The sequence below is a fragment of the Panthera pardus genome, unplaced genomic scaffold, assembly GCF_024362965.1.
Source record: "Panthera pardus isolate Hobbes unplaced genomic scaffold, ASM2436296v1 HiC_scaffold_22, whole genome shotgun sequence".
Taxonomy (NCBI): Eukaryota; Metazoa; Chordata; class Mammalia; order Carnivora; family Felidae; genus Panthera; species Panthera pardus.
Window position 1 is genome coordinate 4,795,256 of NW_026526788.1, and position 20,948 is coordinate 4,816,203.

The 20,948-nt window shown below is 50.6% G+C and overlaps 1 protein-coding gene across 2 annotated transcripts in view; it reads left to right on the forward strand.

The window, feature by feature from the left end:
* Window positions 1–20,948, forward strand: part of SLC35F3 (solute carrier family 35 member F3) — a 403,416-nt gene that overhangs the window by 268 nt on the left and 382,200 nt on the right. The window contains exons 2-3 of one of the 2 annotated variants that reach the window (XM_019418985.2): window positions 823–1,007; window positions 2,165–2,394. In XM_019418985.2, the coding sequence (XP_019274530.1) occupies window positions 2,169–2,394 (226 nt within the window). In that variant the 5' untranslated portion in view covers window positions 823–1,007; window positions 2,165–2,168. Of the gene's footprint in view, window positions 1–822; window positions 1,008–1,400; window positions 1,801–2,164; window positions 2,395–20,948 lie in introns of those variants that run through there. The other variant, XM_053910193.1, reaches the window with a different exon arrangement.

The window sequence follows — 20,948 nt, forward strand, 5'->3', positions numbered from 1 at the left end:
ACTGATTGGGGTTACTTAGAATCTGTACATCAAGTTGGAAAGAACCGACATAACATTGAGTATTCCCAGTGATGGACACGGGCTATCTTTTATTTAGGCCTTCTTTGATTTCTTTCATCAGAGCTTTGTAACCTTCCTCATGAAAAAGCACTTCTTTATTCCGTGTGCCAATGTAGGTGGTATTATGTTTTAACTATCAAATTCCATTTGTTCCTTGTTGATATATAGGACGTTGATTGACTTTTGTACATTAATCTTGTATCATTCAACCTTGCTATAACCAATATTTGTTTCAGTTTAATTTTTGGTCGACTTTTGAAGTTTTCTATATAGATGATCATGTCACCTGTGAACAAAGACAATTTTATTTCCTCCTTCCCAATAGATACACGTTTTAATGTCCTTCTCTTATCAAATTGCATGAGCTAGGATTTGCAGTAGATATCGAAAAGGAGTGCGAAGAGACAGACATCCTTGCCTTGCTCCTGATCTTAGCGAGGAAGCTTCTAGTTTCTTTCCATAAAGTACCATGTTAGCTGTATTTGTAGATGTCCTTTATTAATTTAAGCAAGTTCCCCCTCTCTTCCTAGTTTGCTGAGACACAATATAATTTTAATATAAAACACGGTACAATAAGTAGGGTATATAATCTGATTCTGATTTTGTGCGAATGTATTTTATGTGGGGGGAAAAAGTGGAAGGGAATACACCGACTCAAGGCAGTCCTGGTTGGCTGGATAATGAGAATTTTCTTTACACATTTCTGTATTTTCTCACTTTGCCCCGATGAACCTATGTTTTATATGTATATATATATAACAGAAAACTGACATTATGGAAAGTGATGTGTTGGGAAGAGAATGACCGGCCGACAGAAAAACGGACAGAGACGAAGGAACATGGAAAAATCCGTGGAGAGAGCAGGGGTTTAGTAATTGCGTCACCGTCACCGAGGAGAACACAAGCTCTCTGAGGGCCAGGCCGGCCTGAACTAACCCCGCAGCGTCGTAAGTCATCTCACCTGCGCCTCGGCCTCGCCTGGGAAATGCTATTTATTTCTTTGGCATCCCCAGGGTGGTCTTTGTGGAGACGGAGCCGGGTCTCTCGTCTTTCCAAGTAGTTTGCCCGTTGTTTCAGGACGAGGGAAAGGAGACCGGGAGCGGTTGGCGGGCGCGAACCGGGGCAGGGAAGGGGGAGCGGGGGGAGCCCACAAGTCACGGGAGAGGGGAGGGAGAGGGGAGGACGAGCGCGCCCCAGCCCGAGGCTGCCGGGCGGAGCGCGGAGGCCGGGATCGGCTCCGGAACCCCGCGCACACCCCGGCGGGCGGGAAGGGGGCGCAGCAGCGCCCCCGCCTGGCCGCGCCGCTCCCGGGCCGGGCGCGTCGCGCCGCCCGGGTGCCTCGAGAGCGCACGCAAGCTCCCGGCGCTCGCTCGGGGTCCGCGGCTCCCGCGCCCGCCGTGTGCCGGGGCGACGGCGACAGGCGGAGGGGGCCCGGGCCCGCCGCGGCCGCCGGCCGCCTGCAGCGAGCGCCGCGGACCGGCCGGAGCCGGGTGAGCCGCCGCGCCCGTGTCGCGCCGCACACGCCGCGGAGGCGCTCGGGGACGGCGGGGGCGGGCGCGGGCGCGCACGGGCGGCGCGGGGCGGCGGGCGCCGCGCGGACCCTCGGCGGGCAGCGCGCCCACCTCCCCGGGGCCGCGGCCCCTCCGCCTCAAGTCTGGGCGCGCCCGGCCCCACGCTGCCGGTGCCCATGGGGATCCGAGAGTTTCCCGGCGGCGCACCCAGGGGCAAGAGCATCGCCGTGTGAGTAGCGCCCGGGCTTGGGGGCGGGCGGGGCGGGCGGGGCGGGCGGCCCTTTGCAGCCTGGGGCTCGGGGAGGGGCGGCGCGCGGCGGGGCTGCTCGGGAAGTTTCGGGCGTCCTCTCCCTCACCGCTCGCCCCGATCTGCGCCGCCCCGGGGCGCCCGGGGCCGGCGCGGGAGACGGGACCCGACGCCGAGGCTGCCGGGGTTGCCGGGGTGCGAGGCGGGCGGGGCACGAGCGGCGGCCCTGCGGCGGCACCTGCCCCTGCGGCGCCCTTGCTCGCCCTCGGATCGGCTCCTCACCGGCATCCCCCTCCCCCTTCTCTCCCACCTCCTCCCTCGCGCACCTGCCCGCGCGCGGCCGCAGTGGCATGAGGAGGTCACCGGACGTCAGCCCCCGGAGACTGTCCGACATCAGCCCCCAGCTCCGGCAGCTCAAGTACCTGGTGGTGGACGAGGCTATCAAGGAGGATCTGAAATGGTCGCGCTCCGTGGAGGACCTCACCAGCGGGCCCGTGGGGCTCACGTCCATCGAGGAGCGGATCCTGCGCATCACCGGCTACTACGGCTACCAGCCCTGGGCGGCGAGCTACAAAAGTAAGACTCCCTTGTCCGCCGGTCCGTGCCCCCTGCCCTCGTCACGGCGGCTGGGGAGCACACGAGGCGACGCGTCCTGCCGCCCCCCTCCCCCTCCCCCTCCCCTCGCCGCCATGCCCGGAGATACAGACCGGGCTTTGCAACTTTTTGGAGAGACCTGGAGACGGAGTTCTCCGGGACCTTTGGGAAATTCTGATCGTTCTCTTACGCCCCCTCCCCTTCCCACACGGCTTCTCCCTTCGCATCCCCTTGCTCTCCAGGCGTCGCATTAGGGAGGCAGATTGGAAACTCAGTGTGCCCTGCACTTGTGTGGCTCTCCTGCGGATCCTAAAGTGGTACCCGCGCCCAGCCGGGCTCAGCTGGTTCGGAGACTGCAGACTTAATGGGCCTGGGTGTTCACTCTTCCCTTTGTCTCCTGGGCCCTGATGCTGGAGGACGATTCTTGGGCCTTCATTTCAGACCCCTGCGCTCCCTTTGCCTCAGGTCTTTATCCGTCCTCGGTGTAGGAGTTCTGTCTGGATCATTCTAGATGATGGCATTTGGTCCCCGAGAGATCAGTGGTTGGTGCCAGGTGCAGCAGCTGAAAGTTTGCTTGGCCAGTGGGCCCCAGCTGATACCTTTGGCAATGCTGGGATCGGTTGTATGGATAGTAGCTGTGCGAGCAGGGCCGCTTTGGTGGGCATGGCTTCCACCTGGGAGGGAGAAGTTGGCCGGAAGCCACTCCAGATGCCTCTGAGAACCGTGATCAGGCGGTCCCATCACTGTCCTCTGGCAGAAACATTGCCCTTTACCACTTCAGTCAAGAAAGGAGTTTGCTTCATTCCGTTTGTAGTAAAGACTAACAGCCTAATGATTCTGAGATATGTTTTTCCCTTTCATTGCTTGAAATTGGAACATACTTTATTGGTCCTTAGGAAAAAAAAAAATCAGGCTTCTGTAAATTAATCATGTTCAGCTCTAAAAATACGGCTCGTTTTCTCCTAAAACCCTTGACTCTCAAGCCGAACGTCAGCAGTATGCTAGCAATAAGCCGGTTACTTTTAAGTTATTTGCAGGCAGAAACCTAGGATTTTCATGTTTTGTTTTCATGCCCTTACTTGTTTGTAGAGGACCGTGGTGATTGCTTTTAACACTGCATAAACCTTTAAAAGGTTATTTGTGTTTCCTCCTGTCTCCTGCTTCTGCCGCTACAATTGTAGCTGATAAATTGTCTTTGGATCACAGAAGGAAGACAAGGGACCAAGTTCTCTTTTCAGCAGGAGAATCCTGGGCATAGGATGAAACAGTGCTACAAGATTGCAAACCCATTGGAAACCATGATAGAACTAGGAGGCCCAGCTCCTCTTTCTGCTTGCTAAATTCCCATCAGGAACTTCCTGTGTCTTCTGTTCTCTGCTTTCTTGATAAAGAAAGACGGTGGTGCGATTTAACAACCTTCGTGGGGTCATCTAGCCCCTAAAGTCGTCCACAGACTTATCATTGTCATTTTATTTGTGACTGGCCCCATGTGCTTTGTAGACGTTTTCACCGGGGTTCCTGACTTCGGGGGCAGACAGGGAGCCACAGCAGTGATGACTGTGTCTCGTACGGACACACTTTATAATTAAGACAGGGGACAGGCCGTATGGAGAACGAACGGATTCTTAAATCCCCTCTGCGTGAGGCTTTGTGGAAGGCGTAATATTAACAAACAAGGCTACAGCGATCACCGTGAGTGACTACACTCAGCTCACTCAACTCTTTTTATTGCCGTGGAGCTTCCTCTTTATTCCAGGGTAGTCCCTTTCTCCTAAAAGGCTTTAGGTGACAACCGACATTTTGACGAATTAATTAGATTTTAAGTTTAAATTTAGAGAAGCTCATGTTTTATTAATACAGTCAGAGATGTTTTAGGGGAGCCCTTGGGCTGTGCGTTATTTCTATCCTGAGCAGAAAGAAAAAATGAAGAGGCTTATCTGTAGGTTGGGATCATTTCTTCAGTTTCTTGGTTAATAATCACTCTCAGCACACTGGGAGACATGATGATCACAAAATACATGTTATTCTCACGGTGTGCGGAACAAGCTGTGGGCTGCGGTGAGCCTTATCCTGGGCACCTTGGCATTGCGGTGCTACCTGTCTGCCATCTTTCAAGGTGGCTCATGTGTGTCTGCGCTGAGAGTTTCTGGAAGGAGCTGCGCTGAGAGTTTCTGACTGTTTGAGAGGGACTAACGAGTTAGCCGGCCAGCTTTGTAGCAGCAGACATGATTGGCATGACCAGGTATTCGTTCCTACCTTCTCCACTTTTAGTCTTTGTTTTGGGTGGCTAAGTGAGGTGATTGTAAATAGTGTAGAAACGACCCTTGCTCGGTATTTTCTTTATAAAAAAAAATTTATTTTAACGTTTATATATTTTTGAGAGAGAATGCGAGCAGGGAAGGGGCAGAGAGAGAGGGAGACACAGAATCCGAAGCAGGCTCCGGGCTCCGAGCTGTCAGCACAGAGCCCGACTCGGGGCTCGAACTCACGGACCGTAAGACCATGACCTGAGCTGAATTCGGTCGCTTAACCAGCTGAGCCACCTAGGTGCTTCTCATACTTTCTGTCCAGTCAGTGAGATGAACACGTTTCATGGCAGACGAGGGACTTTTTATAAGGAATTGTTTTTAAAAACTCCCCAAGGCCCCTGGGTCTGAGAGGGATGGTGTGTGTGGAACAGTCAGCTGAGAATTAAATAAGAAACCAGCAGCCAGGATGGGTCACGCGCCTCTTGTCAGTGGCTAAAGTCGTCCGAGCACATTCCACATTCCATGTTTCTGAACCAAACCGCTGGGCAGTGTTTGTGGCGATTCCTCGGGTTCCTGGCTGTGAGTGTCTCCAGAGCCCAGAGAGCGGGTGGTTCACAGAAGTTGCTCAGTAAAAGTTTGGTGAGTGAGTGAGTGAGTGAGTGAATGAATGCGGCCTGAGATGCTGACCTCCAGGAGAGAACCTTCGAATGTATCTCTGTAGTGATTCAGGGCCTCGAATTCTTTATGCTGCCTTCCTGTCTGTTTGGAATTGCCTCACTCCTGCCCTGTGCTGCCACCCTAACTGCGTCCTTGGCTTTCCAAACCATAGACTAGACCGGACTTGCTGATGGCAGGCTTTGGTGTAGCCCAGGGTTCCTCAACCTCAGCACCATCAACATTTTGTACCGAGTAATTCTTTATTGTGGGGGGCTGTCCTGTCCATCGTGGGGTGCCTAGCAGCATCCTTGGCCTCTGGCACTCCCCCGCCATCCCCTGCACCGTGACAGCCAGAAGTGTTTCCAGACGATGCCAGAGGTCCCCTGGGCGTGTGCCTTTGGATAGGAAGCCCTTATGATGTAATGAGAAATGTGTCCTCCAAGGGAGCTCTACTGCTGACCCTGAAAGGCCTGCCCTCTGAATTCCTGACCTCCTGTCTTCCTTCCTCCTGGACCACCTCTTAGGATAGAAAAAACTTCTATCCTTCTGAAAGAGCCTGTTGCTTTCTCAGCTGACGTGATTCTGTCCCATTCACCATAAATTGATACCTTCTAGAAAGTGCTTTCGAATTCAGCACAAGGAGCATAATTGCTTTCAATGACTTCTTTTCCCCTCCCACCTTGTACCACAGCAGGAGAGAAATGACCAAGTGGAACGTCCTGGGTTGCCCCCTTGCTTTCTCATCTCTCTGGTGTAGACACCACTTTGGCGGGGCAGGGGACAAAAATCGGGAAGAAGCCATCAGCAGAGTGGTAGTCAGGCCTAGGCGTCTGAGGCAGTGGGGACCGGTGGCATTTTGGCACAGAGATGATGGAAGTAACAACCTTTGGGGATCCTGGATGAAGGAGCATCCTCAGTGCTTACTTTCGTTTACTCCTTATTTACATTCACTCATTTAGCAACGCTAAACGCTTCTTGGGAGCGTTTGTGAAATTCCAGAGCACAGAGATTAGTGACGAGAAAGGAGGCTCACTGCACAGATGTACCCAGAGGGACCTTTGTCAGGGAGCACCGGGCGACAGACACCTGCTGTTAGGAGATGGGTGCACTGTTTACAGTGCGCAGGGATGTTGTACTTTAGGTTTTGCGGATGGGTGGTTTCTTTTTTTAATTATTAATTTTTTAAAATATTTGTGTGTGAGAGAGAGAGACAAAGTGCAAGGGGGGGAGGTGCAGAGAGAGAAGGAGACAGAGAATCCGAAGCGGACTCCAGGCTCCGAGCTGTCAGCACAGAGCCCGACGTGGGGCTCGAACTCTCGGAACGTGAGATCATGACTGGAGCTGAAGTTGGACGCTTCACCGACGGAGCCACCCAGGCGCCCCCTTAATGGGTGGTTTCAAACAGTGACCTCTTGAACATTTTCCTAGTAAAGAAACTTTTTAGGAGTAGCTTTTGGGTGCAGGGCTGGGGGCGGGGATGGCCACGTTTATTGCTTAAAATGAGGCACAGCCGTCTCTTGAGTAGATTCGTTACTATCACACGGTGCTGGGATGTTCAGATAAAAATGAGGTGGTTTTGGAAACAATGCCGATGGGTTTCGTTTTCGGTCGTTTGTAGGGCAGAGGGTGGGCTAGTCCCAGGTGACCCTCCCGTGTCCAGCCCACTCCGGCCTGCAGTTGGCGAGTTGAGGTTCCGCCTGGAGCCTGAGAATGACTGAGGAGAACTGTGGGTGCAGGTTTTATAGGTCACGCTGAGAAAGAGGGCCCTGAATAACTCCTGGTGAGAAGGCAGTCTCGTGTTATGGGATCCTCCAGGTTAAAAATGTCGGAGAGGGTTCGTGTGAGGGAAGGGGGAGTGGTGGGCCGAGAAAGGCCATCTTTTCTACTCTCTGCGCCATTTCCGCCTGGACTGTGCGTCCAGGTCGCTGACGTCGTTGCCAGTGATAACTGGAACGGCGGCTCATAGTATAATTGAATTCATGGGGAGCACCTTCTGTTCGGGCCTCCCGAAATAGGAAAGGTCAGGTCAGCAATTCAAAAATGACCCACTTGTAAGAGATTTATAATTTGGTTGTAAACGTTTATTCTAGAATGGAGCTGGGCGCATGAAATCCTAGAGTGAAAAGATTTTGAAGGGGAGAAAAAAAAGTTGCAGGTGGCAGGGGCGGGCTGGAGTGAGCAGAGAGCGTAAATCACATTGCCTGATGTCTCAGACAGCCCGTCTTATTCCTGAATGTGAATACATGTTTGCAGTTTGGTAAATGGTTTCGAGATTCGGAAGAATCACGATGCAGAACTGTGGTCTCCTAGGGAAGCACAAGCGCCCCCCCCCCCCCCCCAGTAGGCTCAGATCAGGGACGGGGGTTATGTCCCTTTTGCGTCTGGTTGTGAAGTCTCCCCTCCAAGGGAGCAGAGTCCTCCGGGTTTTAAAAGAGATCTGGGCAAGGAGATCTCTCCCTATTCTTCTGAAGTGGATCCTGGTTCTGTTTACAAGGTGCCGAATCTAAAACACCAGGGGTAATTAAACATTTGTCCTTTCCCTGAGCAGCTGGAAAAATTGAGGTCAGTTGCCTTAAAAAATTAATACACATGTGGTTGAGCCATTGTGCTCTGTTCAGCGTTTTACTGGGTGTTGCTAAGGCTGCTCGTTCGTGGCGTAGCCCCTGAGTGAGGGTGGGGGCAGCCTCAGGGTCTCCCGTTGGCAGGAGACGCAGACGAAATGGATCCCCGGAAGCTTCATCCCTCTGTAGGAGCAAGCACTGTCAGTCACCTCCGTGAGCCTCTGTTTTCTTGCCTCTAAAATGGGGGAGACTGTCACTCCTCCCCGAGGGTTGTCCCGAGGGGTAGGTGCAGGAATGCATATGTGGCTTCCGGCCCTTTGCCTGGCACCTGTACACAATCCTTTATTTTTGTGGATTCATCCTGCAGACTTTCTGAGCACTTGGTGTGTGCCAGGATCTAGGGGTGAGTGACACAGTCCTCGCCCCCAGATCTCCCAGAGTCGAGGGAGAGGGAAGCCCGAGGCCAGGCCGACGTACCGTGAAGACTGGCTCGGGGGTGCGCGGAGAGCCCTTCCCCGCAGGGGTGGGTGCAGTTCAGAAGCTGGAGGGGGAATGAGCCGCAGGAGGTGGATGGAGGGGAGGTGTGCCTTCCATGCAGAGGCACGTATACGTACAGAAACGCGCGCACGCTGTTTCTAGAAGGTGACTCAGCCTGCCTGGAGCGTAGCCGCTAGGAAACGCAATGGATGAAGTCGGTCTGCGAGCAGAAACTGACTCTGGTCCCTTATGCTTCTTCAGTCCGGTGTGTGTCATCAGGAGGGGCCCTGACGCCTGTCACCTTCCCCAGCCAGGTCTCCGGCTGAGTGCCACCCACTTCTTCCAGGGGCCTCCCTGACCATCTAGATCGGGTGAGGTGTCCTTGTCAGGGGGCCGCACGGTGCTGTCACTTCTTGTGTGTTGTCATGGCAGGTTCAGGTGCGGGGCTGAAACTTACAGACGGGGAGCTCTGTGAGGGCGGGGCTCCGGGCCGCGTCCCCTGTCCTCAGCATGGCTCGCTGCACACAGAACAGGGGTGACTCTATCCCCCGATCGCAGAGCATCTCTGGCACCTATTGCGGTAAACATTTGTTAAACGTATTAATGAAAGGTCACACGTATGCACACGTGGCTGCTACGCGTCTACGTGTCTGTGGCGTCTTCCAGAGTTACCCCGCACAGAGCACTTCTGAATGCCTTCCTACGTCAAGAACTGAGCCTCCCAGTGCTCGCCTCCTGGGTCTTCACCTTGACCCAGCTAAAAACACTGACAGGCAATCCCACTCCTACAGCTACGTTAGCCGGTGCCCTATCAGAGCGCTTAGCGTGGTTTCGACAAGCCCGTGTTCAAAATGATACGGAAAAAATGAACAGAGCCCAGGGGAGAAGAGAAATGGGTCAGTGGGGTTTGAAAATTCTTGCTACTAGCAAGAATAAAGTATTGGGGGAGGGAGAGGTAAAACAGGCCCGTGACATGGCTTGGTGAGAACGATGGGAGCTGACACCATGGGGAATGTCTTCCCAGCTCGCCATGACACCCCTACCTGCCCAGCATCACACCCTCTAGGTAGGCTCTTAAGCCAGACTTGGCATCAGCTGTCTCCTGGGCACCACAGGTTAGACTGGCATGGACTCTTGACACATACTTAGTATCTCCCTCCTGGAATTTGACGTTAAAATCAGGAGCTCGTGACCTAGTTTGGGGTGGTCTTTCATGTGGGGGAAATGCTATGGAGGAGCTCTTCTGGCTTCTGTGTGGCCCAAGAGCGAGAGAAATCCGGTCTGCACAGAAGAATCAGGCAGGTGTGCAAAGGAGCCCAGAGGGACCCGGGGCTGGGTCCTCTTTCCCTGCTAGGTCAAGGTCGCCATGCAGCTCATCCTCTGAGCTCCAGGAGATGCCACTGTGGCAACGCCACAGCCCCTTCCTGGTGATTGAACAGAAGCTGTTTTTTTCTGGTTTTGTTCTGCACAGCTGCAGACCCCCATCTGAATAATATTTCTCAGTGACTTTTGCTCAGGCTCACGTAGGGCAAAACAAGGGTATACATACCAAAGAATTTCCCATTGGAAATAAGAAATCATGTTCTGACTGCTGAGATCAAAAAGATTATGGAGCCTTCGTCACTGGAAAGACTCAGAAAGAGGCAGGCACTCAGTAACCCCAGCTGGATTAGGTATTTACTTACCCTGTGGTAAGGGTGAAGCGGATTTGGTTTAGTTTGTTGTTTTCTTTTTTTCTTACGTGATGTCTTTTAGTTCAGCAGTGAGTGTGCGTCGATCAGTAGAGTAATAGGCCAGTTGTGTTTCCTTATCTTATTGCAGAGCCTAGAAGGGAACTTGCACAATTCGGAATCTGGTAAATTCTTTCAGTTCATGATGGTGACGAGACCTTGAACAATTGCCCAGGACACGGGCACACGCTTTTCCCTTACGCAGCTTGAGGTAGCCTTCACTTATGACAGCATTCGAAATCACAGGGAATGGGTTGCCCCTCCCAGGTGATTTGCAGTATGGAAGGGCAGAGTGTATGTATCATGGGTTCCTGGGACCGAGAGATTCAGTGAATTTCTCAGAGCACTTTTCAACTTTTGACAGATGTTTTCTGTGACATTCGTATTTTCTCCTTGTCAGTCTGCTGTGTGTCATCTACCTTACTTGCCTAGGTAAGAGTCCATCAGGAAATTACTTTCATCCCTTTTCACCATCTAATTTCTAACAACGTTGCGTAATCAAAATTCGGGCACGTCCTCACAGTTTTATATGAAAGGGTCAGAAGCAAGATGCTTCTTGATGAATGTGGACTTGGCTTCCTTATTTTTCTTTTCGTAAATCGAGTCTGTTCATACTCAATGAACATATATGAAGATGCCCTCTTCTTAAAAAAATGAATATAATTATGATTCTGGTGTGAAACACTTGGGTTTTCTGGAGTGTTCTCGTGCCACGTGCATGTGGGAGTTTAAGGAACACTTTGCATGGAGAAGTGCGTATGCCGCTGTGCGTTACCCTAGGCAGGACTCGGAAGTCTCCACCTCTGTGCATTTTGTTTTCAGAGAAGAATAAAATAGTTTGAAGACCATTTAAATGCTGTAATCCAGAGTAGCAGAACTCAAGGATTCATCCAAACTCTTTTTTTTTAAATTTTTTTTATTACGTTTCTTTATTTTTGAGAGGCAGAGAGAGACAGAGCATGAATGGAGAGGGGCAGAGAGAGAGAGGGAGACACAGAATCCAAAGCAGGCTCCAAGCTCTGAGCTGTCAGCCCAGAGCCCAACACGGGGCTCAAACCCACGAACTGTGAGATCATGACCTGAGCCGAAGTCGAACACTCAACCGACTGAGCCACCCAGGTGCCCCAATCCATCCAAACTCTTTTAAGTCAGCATTCTGTTTGATTAAATACGTAACATGCAAAATCTTTTGTATATTTATCTGATTTTATGCAGTGGGTATGCTCTCAAAGTTACATGTGAATAAAGTTACATAGTTAGAATTTGTTCTAAAAATTCTAAAAGTCATTGAGGACTTTTCAGTGTGGTGGCTGGAGGTGGAGGAAGGATCCGTTTCCAACTAGACCCCACCGCCATCATACTCTCTCTCGAGAAGCCCATGGCCAGGCAGGGCCTTCAGAAAAATCACTGCATAGAATGTCAAACACTGCTTTATGAAAGGGTCTATTTGTGAATGATTTGGAAACAGATCAAACAGTAGAACCAACCATGAATGTGTATTTATCTATCCATCCAGCCATTCATCATCCATCCATCCATCCATCCATCCAGACATCAAACAGTTCACTGCTTCCAAAGGGCAGCAGATGTATTCACTTCTAAGGTAAACGTACATACACGGTGTAGTTACTATTTTCTAGAAAATTACGTAGTGGAGAGATAAGACAATTCGTAAAGTCCCACACATTCCTTGTGTTGGCGCCATCTCACAGATGCGCTACATGTTTCTCTGGTGTTTTGCTAGCGAAATACCTTGGGGTATGTGGGATCAACATTGAGCAGCCTTACGCTAAGATCTGTACTGCGTACATGATATTGTATATTTTATCATAGGGCACCGTAATCAGCAACGGGAAGGTCCTGAGCCACAGCAAACTTCTTTTTCTGTTCCTTTGGAATTGTGAGCTCTGCGGCCGTAATCAGAGTTCTAATTCATGTATTTAATGTGTCCCAGCCATTAAACATTTTTTCCCCTCTTTCTTGAAATCCTTCAACAACAAAGATTTTTGACTGGGTTATTGAGATTAGTCCACAAAGCCGGCACATTTCCCCCCTAATGTTTTATGCTTCGGACATTCTGGTTCTTTCCAGTGCTAAAGGAAGCTGGCCTGAGACACGGGCCATTCTTCTTCCTCTGACTAGGGGCCTAGCAGGAATACAGTGGCCTGGAATTCAGAAGAGCTGGGATTGCGTTCCCGCGCTGCTGTGCATTCTGTCTGAAAGAACACTTCCTTCCGGTGCCTAAAGGAGAAAATTCCCACGTCCATGGAAATCTGCTTCTCCGGCTTCTTCTCCTGGCTGTTTAGCTGAAGAGTCCCGACGCCGTCCAGTTCATATAGCTGTGAAGGGAGTGCTGTTTCTGAAGGCCGGCTCTGCTTTTGTTCATTAATAGAAAATCAACATGTCCCGATGACCGCGACCGTTACTTTCCATAATGTCGAGAACGTAAGTTAGGATCTGGAGTCTGGACAGCAGTTTCTTGCGTTCTGGATCCTGGAGCCACTTCCTCTTGTGTGGATGAATCTAAGACTCGGGGAGGTGGTTGAGCTAAAATGTAGGACACAGGTTGTTGGAGGACATTGTGCGCTCACTTCTGCCTCTCTCACTTGCCTTGTTGCTCGATCCCCACCTTTTCTTTATGCTGAGCACGTGGGGTCTGAGCACCGGCCGAAGGCCGTGTGTCCTGGGAACTGATGATCCCTGATGTTCAGCACGTGGCCTAGAGTTATTCGGATCAGTGCCTAGGGTTCTAGATTTCTCTACTGCTTTTAGGTTGACGCGGCTCCTGTAGGTGAGGGATGTGACTTAGGCGACTGAGGATCTTGGCCACCTCATATCTAATAGGAAGCTGGGAGGTGACAAGATAATGGTGATGCTCTGGTGATCTCTCGTCTCAAGGCCAGCACACTACACTGGGACCGCCTTACTTTCTATCTAGAGGTGTCTGGATTGCTTTGGGAGAAACATAGTCTAAAGAAAAATCACAGAACCATTTTCCTTTGTGCTATACACACGACTCTAGGGAGAGTACTTTACTTTTGACATTTCTGGTCACCAACTATGTGATTTTTTTCCACGCCAAACACTCCTGCATCACCAGCTGGGTGTCTTGCAGTTTAACTCGATGCTGATGTTATTACGTACGTGGAGGCAGCGTCAGGCCCCACAGGCTAAGGACTCAGTTCTACGAGACCTCCTCCATCTCCGACGAATCCCCTTATTACTGGTGCTTCTGATCTACTGGCTGGAATTGGGAGGTTCCCACAGCTCCCTCCTTGGGTTTGAGTCATTTGCTAGAGTGGCTCACAGAACTCAGGAAAATAGTTGGCTTATTAGATTATCAGTGTGTCATAGGAGGATGTAACTTAACAGCCCTGAGGGAAAGATGCACAGGGCAAGGTATTTTGGGAAGGGGCGTGGAGCTTCCGTGCCCTCTCTGGGGGCACCACCCTCCCAGCACGTCTCTGCGTCTGCCCGCCTGGAGGCTCTCCAAGCTCCAGCTCCCTCCTCTTGGGTTTGTATGGAGGCCCCATGACATAGGCAGAGTTGATTAAATCATTGGCCATTGGTGCTTGATTCACCCTCCATCCCCTTTCCCTTCCCTGGAGGTCAGGGGGTGGGACTGAAAGTTCCAACCCTCTCTCTCTCTTTTTTTTTTTAAAGTTTGTTTATTTTGAAAGAGAGAGAAAGAGAGCACGTGAGTGTGAGCAAGGGAGGGCCGAAGACAGAAGGAGAGAGAGAATCTCAAGCAAGCCCCACACTGTCCATGCAGAGCACGATGTGGGGCTCGAACTCACAAACTATGAGATTATGGCCTGAGCCAAAATCAGGAGTCAGGCACTCAACTGACTGAGCCACCCAGGTGCCCCTGAAAGATCCAACCCTCTTTTCACAGGGTGGGTTCCCCTGGCAACCAGCCCCCATCCTCAGAAGTTCCAGAAGTCACCTCATAACTATAAACTCAGCTGAAAAGGGCTACTTAGGAATGAACCACAGAAGAGACTCATTTCACCTTTGTTGCTCTTATCACGTAGGAAATTCCAAGGGTCTTAGGAGCTCTGTGCCAGAAATGGCAGTGAAAACCAAACATAGGTCATCTTTTTAAAAAAATTTTTTTATAATTCCAGTATAGTTAACATACAGTGTGAGTTTTTGATGGACAATATAGTGATCCACAGTTCTGTACGTTACTCAGTGCCCATCACGATTAAGGGTACTCTTAACCCGTTTACCCATTTTCCCATTTCTCCCCTCCCCATCCCTTGCCCTCTGGTGACCATCAGTTCTGTGTAGTTAAGAATCTGTTTTTTGGTTTGGTGTATATTTCTTGTTATATGTTACGCATAATTATAAAAGATTTTAGAGGCAGTCAGGGAAATTTGAAGGTCTTCTGTTTATTAAATTATTTTGTGGAATACTGTTATTTTTCTTGGGCTTAACAATATTCATGTGGTTATATAGGAAAATGTCCTGAATCTTAAGAGATAACAAAGTATTTAGGCATAAAGTGTCATTATGTCTGTAACGTACTTTTAGTCTGTAAACTACTTTCACGTAGTTCAACAAAAACAAGGATGGACAGGCAGGTGTGATGACAGGTGAACAAAATGGGGCAAAAATTTTAATACTTGGTGAATCGGAATAATAGATCCACGTGTATTCGTCGGACTGTCTTCCTAACCTTCCGATCAATGCAGACATTTTCAAAATAAAAAATGCCATCGTTCCAGCCAATGGCATAGCATAGGTCAGGCCTAAGTGAGTTGGTTTAGAGTTATCGCCTCAGAATTTGGCCACGAAGTAGGGAGGAGCGTGTGAAATTTGACAGGTTGTCTCAGGGAGGTTGGAGTTTCTTCACTTCAAGGCAGCATAGAGCTGGCTTCCGGCCACACTCAGCATATTCAGTGCCACCTTCCAGGTGGGACCCAGCCTAAGCGTTGTGGTCTAAGCGTTCGTGTCCCCCACCCGGTTCGCAGGTGGAAATCCTAGCCCCCCAGTGTGATCGTGTAGGGAGAGGTGGGGCCGCTGGAAGGTGGTGAGTTCACGAAGCCGGGGCCTCACGAATGGGATTAGTGCCTTTTTAAGAAGAGAGCAGAGAGTCAGCTGGCTCTCTCTATACCATGTGAGGACACGAGAGGTTGGCAGATTCCAACGCAGAAAAGGGCTCTCACCAGAGCCCAGCCACCCTGGCACCTGCTCTCAGACTCCCGGCCTCTAGACAGTGAGAAATAATATTTGTATTGTTTCTAGGCCACTCAGTCGTGGGAGTCTGTTATGGCAGCCCGAATGGAGTGAGGCACTGAGGCTGCGTTTGCCTTGGTTTCCCTTCACCACCTCCGGCCACGTCCCCGTCCCTCAGACCTGCTCATCGCCCGGACAGGAATGTGGTGATGGTTTTGTGGGTATGTACCCATCTCCACACTCCTCAGGTTGTATACGTTAAATACGTACAGCCTTACGTATGTCGGTCAGACCTTAAGTGGTGTTTAATTTAAAAAAAAAAAAAAAAAGACATGCTCTTCACCATGTGGGACATGTCTCAGGTTCCAGCGTTCTTTTGTTGAAGGACACCTGTTTTTTTCAGAGACTTAGATTTCTAGCCCATGTCTCTAACTACTTTTAACTTTGTACCCCGTGAAATAAAAATGTGCTTGAATTTGCATCAGAGTCTGCGAAACAGGCTGTTTTCGATGGATCAGTTGGCCTGCAGTATAGACTGTGTTCCAGTGCCGCATCTCCAGAACCCCGGCATCTCATCTCCTGTTGTATCGTACATCTCTCCTGACCAACTCTGTCTTTCCTCTTGGCTCCCAGGGATTAGGGTGAGGCTATAGAGGGAAGGCCATTTTTTTTTTTGAGAGATGGTCCCCCCAAAATTGCTCTATCAACTACTACCTGGAGAAGGGCACTGTGGTGGCAAGAGAGAAAGAGAGTTGCCTGGTTTCCATCACTTAGCAGGCACGCTATAGACGATGAAGAGTTGCCATTTGCTATTCCTGGCAGAGTTCCCCCTCAGGGGGCCCCTAGGAGGGCATTATTATCGCTGTTTGTGGATAGAGAAATGAAGGCACAGAATAATGAACAGACCACACAGGGATAATACGACTTTTGCCTCAAGGTGAGTACATGAGTATCGAAGGCAGTCTGAAGAGTTGTGAGGGTTCCTTTGTTGAAAGAGGGAAAGATATTGGGGCACCAGGGGGGGCTCAGTCGGTTAAGCAGCCAACTTTGGCTTTGGTCATGATCTCTCGGTCTGTGGGTTCGAGCCCCACGTTGGGCTCTGTGCTGACAGCTCAGAGCCTGGAGCCTGCTTCTGACTCTGTGTCTCCCTCTCTCTCTACTCCTTCCCTGCTCGTGCTCTGTCTCTCAAACATAAATAAATGTTAAAAAAAAAAAAAAAAAAGCACAGACGCTACACTGTGTGAAAGAGGAAGTATTTACCACGCTGGGAGTGGAAATGACTGATTGGTTTCAGAATAAAGTATATGCAAGGTCAGAGAAAGGGGTATCGAGCAGCAGGAAGGCAGGAGCGGGGTTTGAATTTCAGACTGTTCTCGCGAGAATCGTGTGAGGAGAATCGGGAGAATCTCCTCCTCCCAAAGGAGGAGAGACGACAGCTACTTTGTAAAGCAGCTGCGAATGTTTTTGTAGTTACCCCAGATGAATATTAGCGCTCACGTCTGTGAGCTATATGCCCAGGAGTGGAGGTTCAGGGCTGCAGGAGACAGAACACTCACTCGAGATCTGCTCTGTCCCTCGTCCACCTCAGTGAAACGGTGGTCATGTTGGGAGGCCCATGTGGCAAAGAGCTGTGGGTGGCTTTTTATAGTCGAGGGAGGTACCCGGCCAACAGCCAGCAAAAGACTGAAGCTCTCAGTCCAACAGCCACCAGGAACTGAATGCTCTCAGCAGTCACGCCGATGGAAAAGCAAATCCTTCCCTGATTGAACCCCTAGATGCGAACCAGCCTCACCAGCACCTTGCCTTCGTCCTCATGTACCAAAGGTGGTGGAGAATAGGCCGATAAAGCGATCGAACAACAAGGGTAGAGAAACCGAATCAGGCAGAAGCCTGTACCTGAATTTTGGTCTTGGCTCGGCCATTTCCTAACTGGGTTTTTATTGATCAGGTCCCTCACCCGGCCTGGCCATCCCTCACCTCTTGTGTGCAGTGAAGGCAGTTGGCTAGATTACCTCCTGAATCCCTAGCAACGTGACATTTTAACGAGTCTAAGATTTACCTGCGACATCTGAGGAACTCATCTGCTCTGCGAATGAATGTTGAGAGGTAAAAAGAAAAATCAGGAGGCTAGCCGAACTTGTGTCCTACCTAGAAAATTAGCCCGGTCGAACCACCTCTGCCGTATGTAGTCGGCAGAGCCTGTAACTTGATTCTCTGCTTCTGAGTCACCGGAGAGGGAAACGCACGGATTAACGAGTTTCTTTTTTGAAACTCCGCCACTCTTTTCCCCTTATATCTTTGACTCCACTGACCAAAAATATCCTGACTAAATCTTCCCTGATTAATTCTGTTGAACGCTAAAACACGGCCAACTTAGTGTTTGCATTTCTAAACCCTGAAAAGAAGAGAAACGGCAATCTGGGTTTCCAGTGAAATCCTTAGAGAATCTAAGGACTGCTTTTGAGCCCCAGGAGCACCTGTCTTCAGGTTACATCTTGGAGGGAGCAGAGGGAGCACCCTGGAGACTCGACCCTGGTTCTGTTGTTGCCATAAGATGGTTATGGGGCTGAATACGTTCCTTGAAAAAGAAATTGTGCCATCGTTGCAGCCGCCTGAGAGCTCAGTGGGTCTTTGTGGTGAGGAGCTCTGTGGACGTGGTTTCCGTAGACTAACTCTGGCCTGCAGCTCTTCTTGGAAGGGAGGCTAAGAACTGAAGTGGGGAAAGTTTGAAAGGCTGTTGACGGGACCGGCTTTTGGGAGTTGCCCCTTTGAGAACGGTTGACAAGGGGAGTGCCTCGCACCCCCAGACGTGGAGAGCTTTATCTCACGCAGGTTCCGACGCACAGAGCTGTCCCCGGGAGCATCTTCTCAAGTGTCACGTGGGGAGGGACTCGGCCATTCCTGTCTGTTGTCACAGCAGGTCGTAACTTTGCTATCTTCGGGCAAAGCTAGCCACAGTTGGACTTTTGGTTTTCTTTCTCAGCATAAAGAGGTATTAAAGCTTCCCCCCGCCCCCCGCCCCCAGCAAACTCCAGATGTTAGAGGGCTGGCATGGGGACTGCCGAACCGTCCATTCACAGTACCGCAGTGCTTGTGCGTGGTTCTCAGGGTCCTGCTGAAGTCTGTGAGCTTTGCAAGAGAGAATGCCCTCCGACGTACTCTGTGATTCCATCCATCTAAAGGTCACACAGATTGGCACAACTAGTCTGTGGTGCTAGAAGCCAGAAGAGTGGTTACATGTAGGGTGTGGGGGCTGGGAAGGGGCTATGAGGGAGCCGTCTTTCTGGTATGGTGATAATGTTCTGGATGGTAGTCTGGACGGCAGGCTGTGTGTATGCAAAAGGGGGCGTGTGTACGTAAAAAGTCGTCGGGTGCTTTGCCGTATTGTGTATACCTCACCTGAAAAATCTTTTTGTAAAAGGTGGTTGTTGGGGATGGGGATTCCTCCCTATAGAGATATGGGTCACTGGGCGAATCAGGCTGTTTATGGAGGATGGTGACCCCCGTAGGACCTGTGGCTGTGGTTCTTTTGTTGTCCTTGTCATTGTTGTTCCATTGAAGTCCTGAACAGCAGGGTCACTTTTAAATTTTTTTTTTTTAACGTTTTATTTATTTTTGAGACAGGGAGAGACAGAGCATGAACAGGGGAGGGTCAGAGAGAGGGAGGCACAGAATCTGAAACAGGCTCCAGGCTCTGAGCTGGCAGCACAGAGCCCGACGCGGGGCTCGAACTCACAGACCGCGAGATCACGACCTGAGCCGAAGTCGGCCGCCTAACCGACTGAGCCACCCAGGCGCCCCGCAGGGTCACTTTTAAACATAGCCCGTTTGTTTTGCGCAGTTTGATGTTTGTAAATAGACGCACATCGCGTTTCCCCTGTCTGTAGGAATGCTGCAGATTCAACTCATCTATGTATATCCTGCTTTAGGGCGCTGGGATTTCTGAACAAGTATATGCTCAGAGAAGACCACAGGTTTTGGCTCTGTAATGACAAGGACACTAAGGCCATGGTGAAAATAACCGGGGCTTTGTGTGTTACCCTCTCTCTGTACCATTATTTTCCTACTTCCCAGTTTTCTCCCAGAAGATAACAAAGGAGGTAGAAGAAAGGTAAAGCATAGTTGGCTCACTTAGAAGTTTTGTCTCCGTTAATTGTGAGTTTTTATGAAAACAGGAGTCCAACCTATAAGGTTGGAGGGTCTCTCCTTGCTTAAATTCCCATGCTTTTCCTGATTCCTGATAGTCCAGCCAACTTACTGCTGGCTATGATTTTGAACACGATCTTCTCCATGACTTTCAGTTCAGATAATTGCAGGTGCAAAGTGGATGTTCATTTGAAAACTTGCAGTCCACCAGCTTGTAAATTTAAATTAGAAAACAAAGTAAATTTAGTCCTTAGAACCATACTTTAAAAAAATTTTTTTTTAAGGTTTATTTATTTTTGAGAGAGAGACAGAGTGCGAGCGGGGGAGGAGCAGAGAGAGAGGGAGACACAGAATCCGAAGCAGGCTCCAGGCTCCGAGCTGTCAGCACAGAGCCTGACGCAAGGCTCGAACTCACAAACGTGAGATCATGACCTGAGCTGAAGTCGGACGCTTACCGACTGAGCCACCCAGGGGCTCCAGAACCATACTTTTAATATAATGGGGGTAGAACGAAGGATTTGTTTTCTGCACCTAGGGGCTGTGAGCCCCTAGGTCTGCAGATTCTAGCACTGGAGACACCACGTTGGGGGCTGGAAGCGGGACTGAAGAGTGAGGACCTGCAGAAAGCAGGGGCCAGACTGGACCAAATGGTGTCCCGAGTCCTGGGCAGGGTGGGGTCCGACTGCATTTCCAAAGCACATAGAGATCATCTCTGGCTTTGATACGATTCGCTGCTTTCCGGAACAAAGGGCCTGGGGTTGGGCGTGACACGCTGTGTCCGGCTGGAGCGCGATTGTGTCAGGTGTCTGTGTCCTTGGAGTGCTGCCAAGAAGGTTGGTGCACGGCGTTGGCTCTTCATCCAAGTGAGTTCAGATATGTCCAGGTGATAAAACGGATGCATGCGTTATCTTTCACATTAAAAGTGGCCTCTGCCCAGGGGCACCTGGGTGGGTCAGTCGGTTAAGCGTCTGACTTCGGCCCAGGTCATGATCTCGCGGTTCGTGGGTTTGAGCCCCGCATCGGGTTCTGTGCTAACAGCTCGGAGCCTGGAGCCTGCTTCGGATTCTGTGTCCCCCTCTCTCTCTGCCCCTCTGCGCTTGCGTTCTCTCTCTCTCTCTCTCTCTCTCTCTCCCTCTCTCTCTCTCTCTCTCTCTCCCTCTCTCTCTCTCTCAAAAATACACATTAAAAAAAGAGAGGCCATCAGGGGCGCCTGGGTGGCTCAGTCGGTTAAGTGTCCGACTTCAGCTCAGGTCATGATCCCACACCCTGTGAGTTTGAGCCCCGCATCGGGCTCTGTGCTGACAGCTCGGAGCCTGGACCCTGCTTCAGATTCTGTGTCTCCCTCTCTCTCCGCCCCTCCCCTGCTCATGCTCTGTCTCTGTCTCTGTCTCAAAAATAAGTAAACATTAAAAAAAAAAAAAGTGGTCTCTGCCCATGTGAGCTTCCCTAAGTGAGGTTTCAGAGACAAACGAATTCCCCAGGGAATGGGGCTTCCTATTCCCCATTTTCCAAGACCTTTTTGAGGCTCGTGTTTC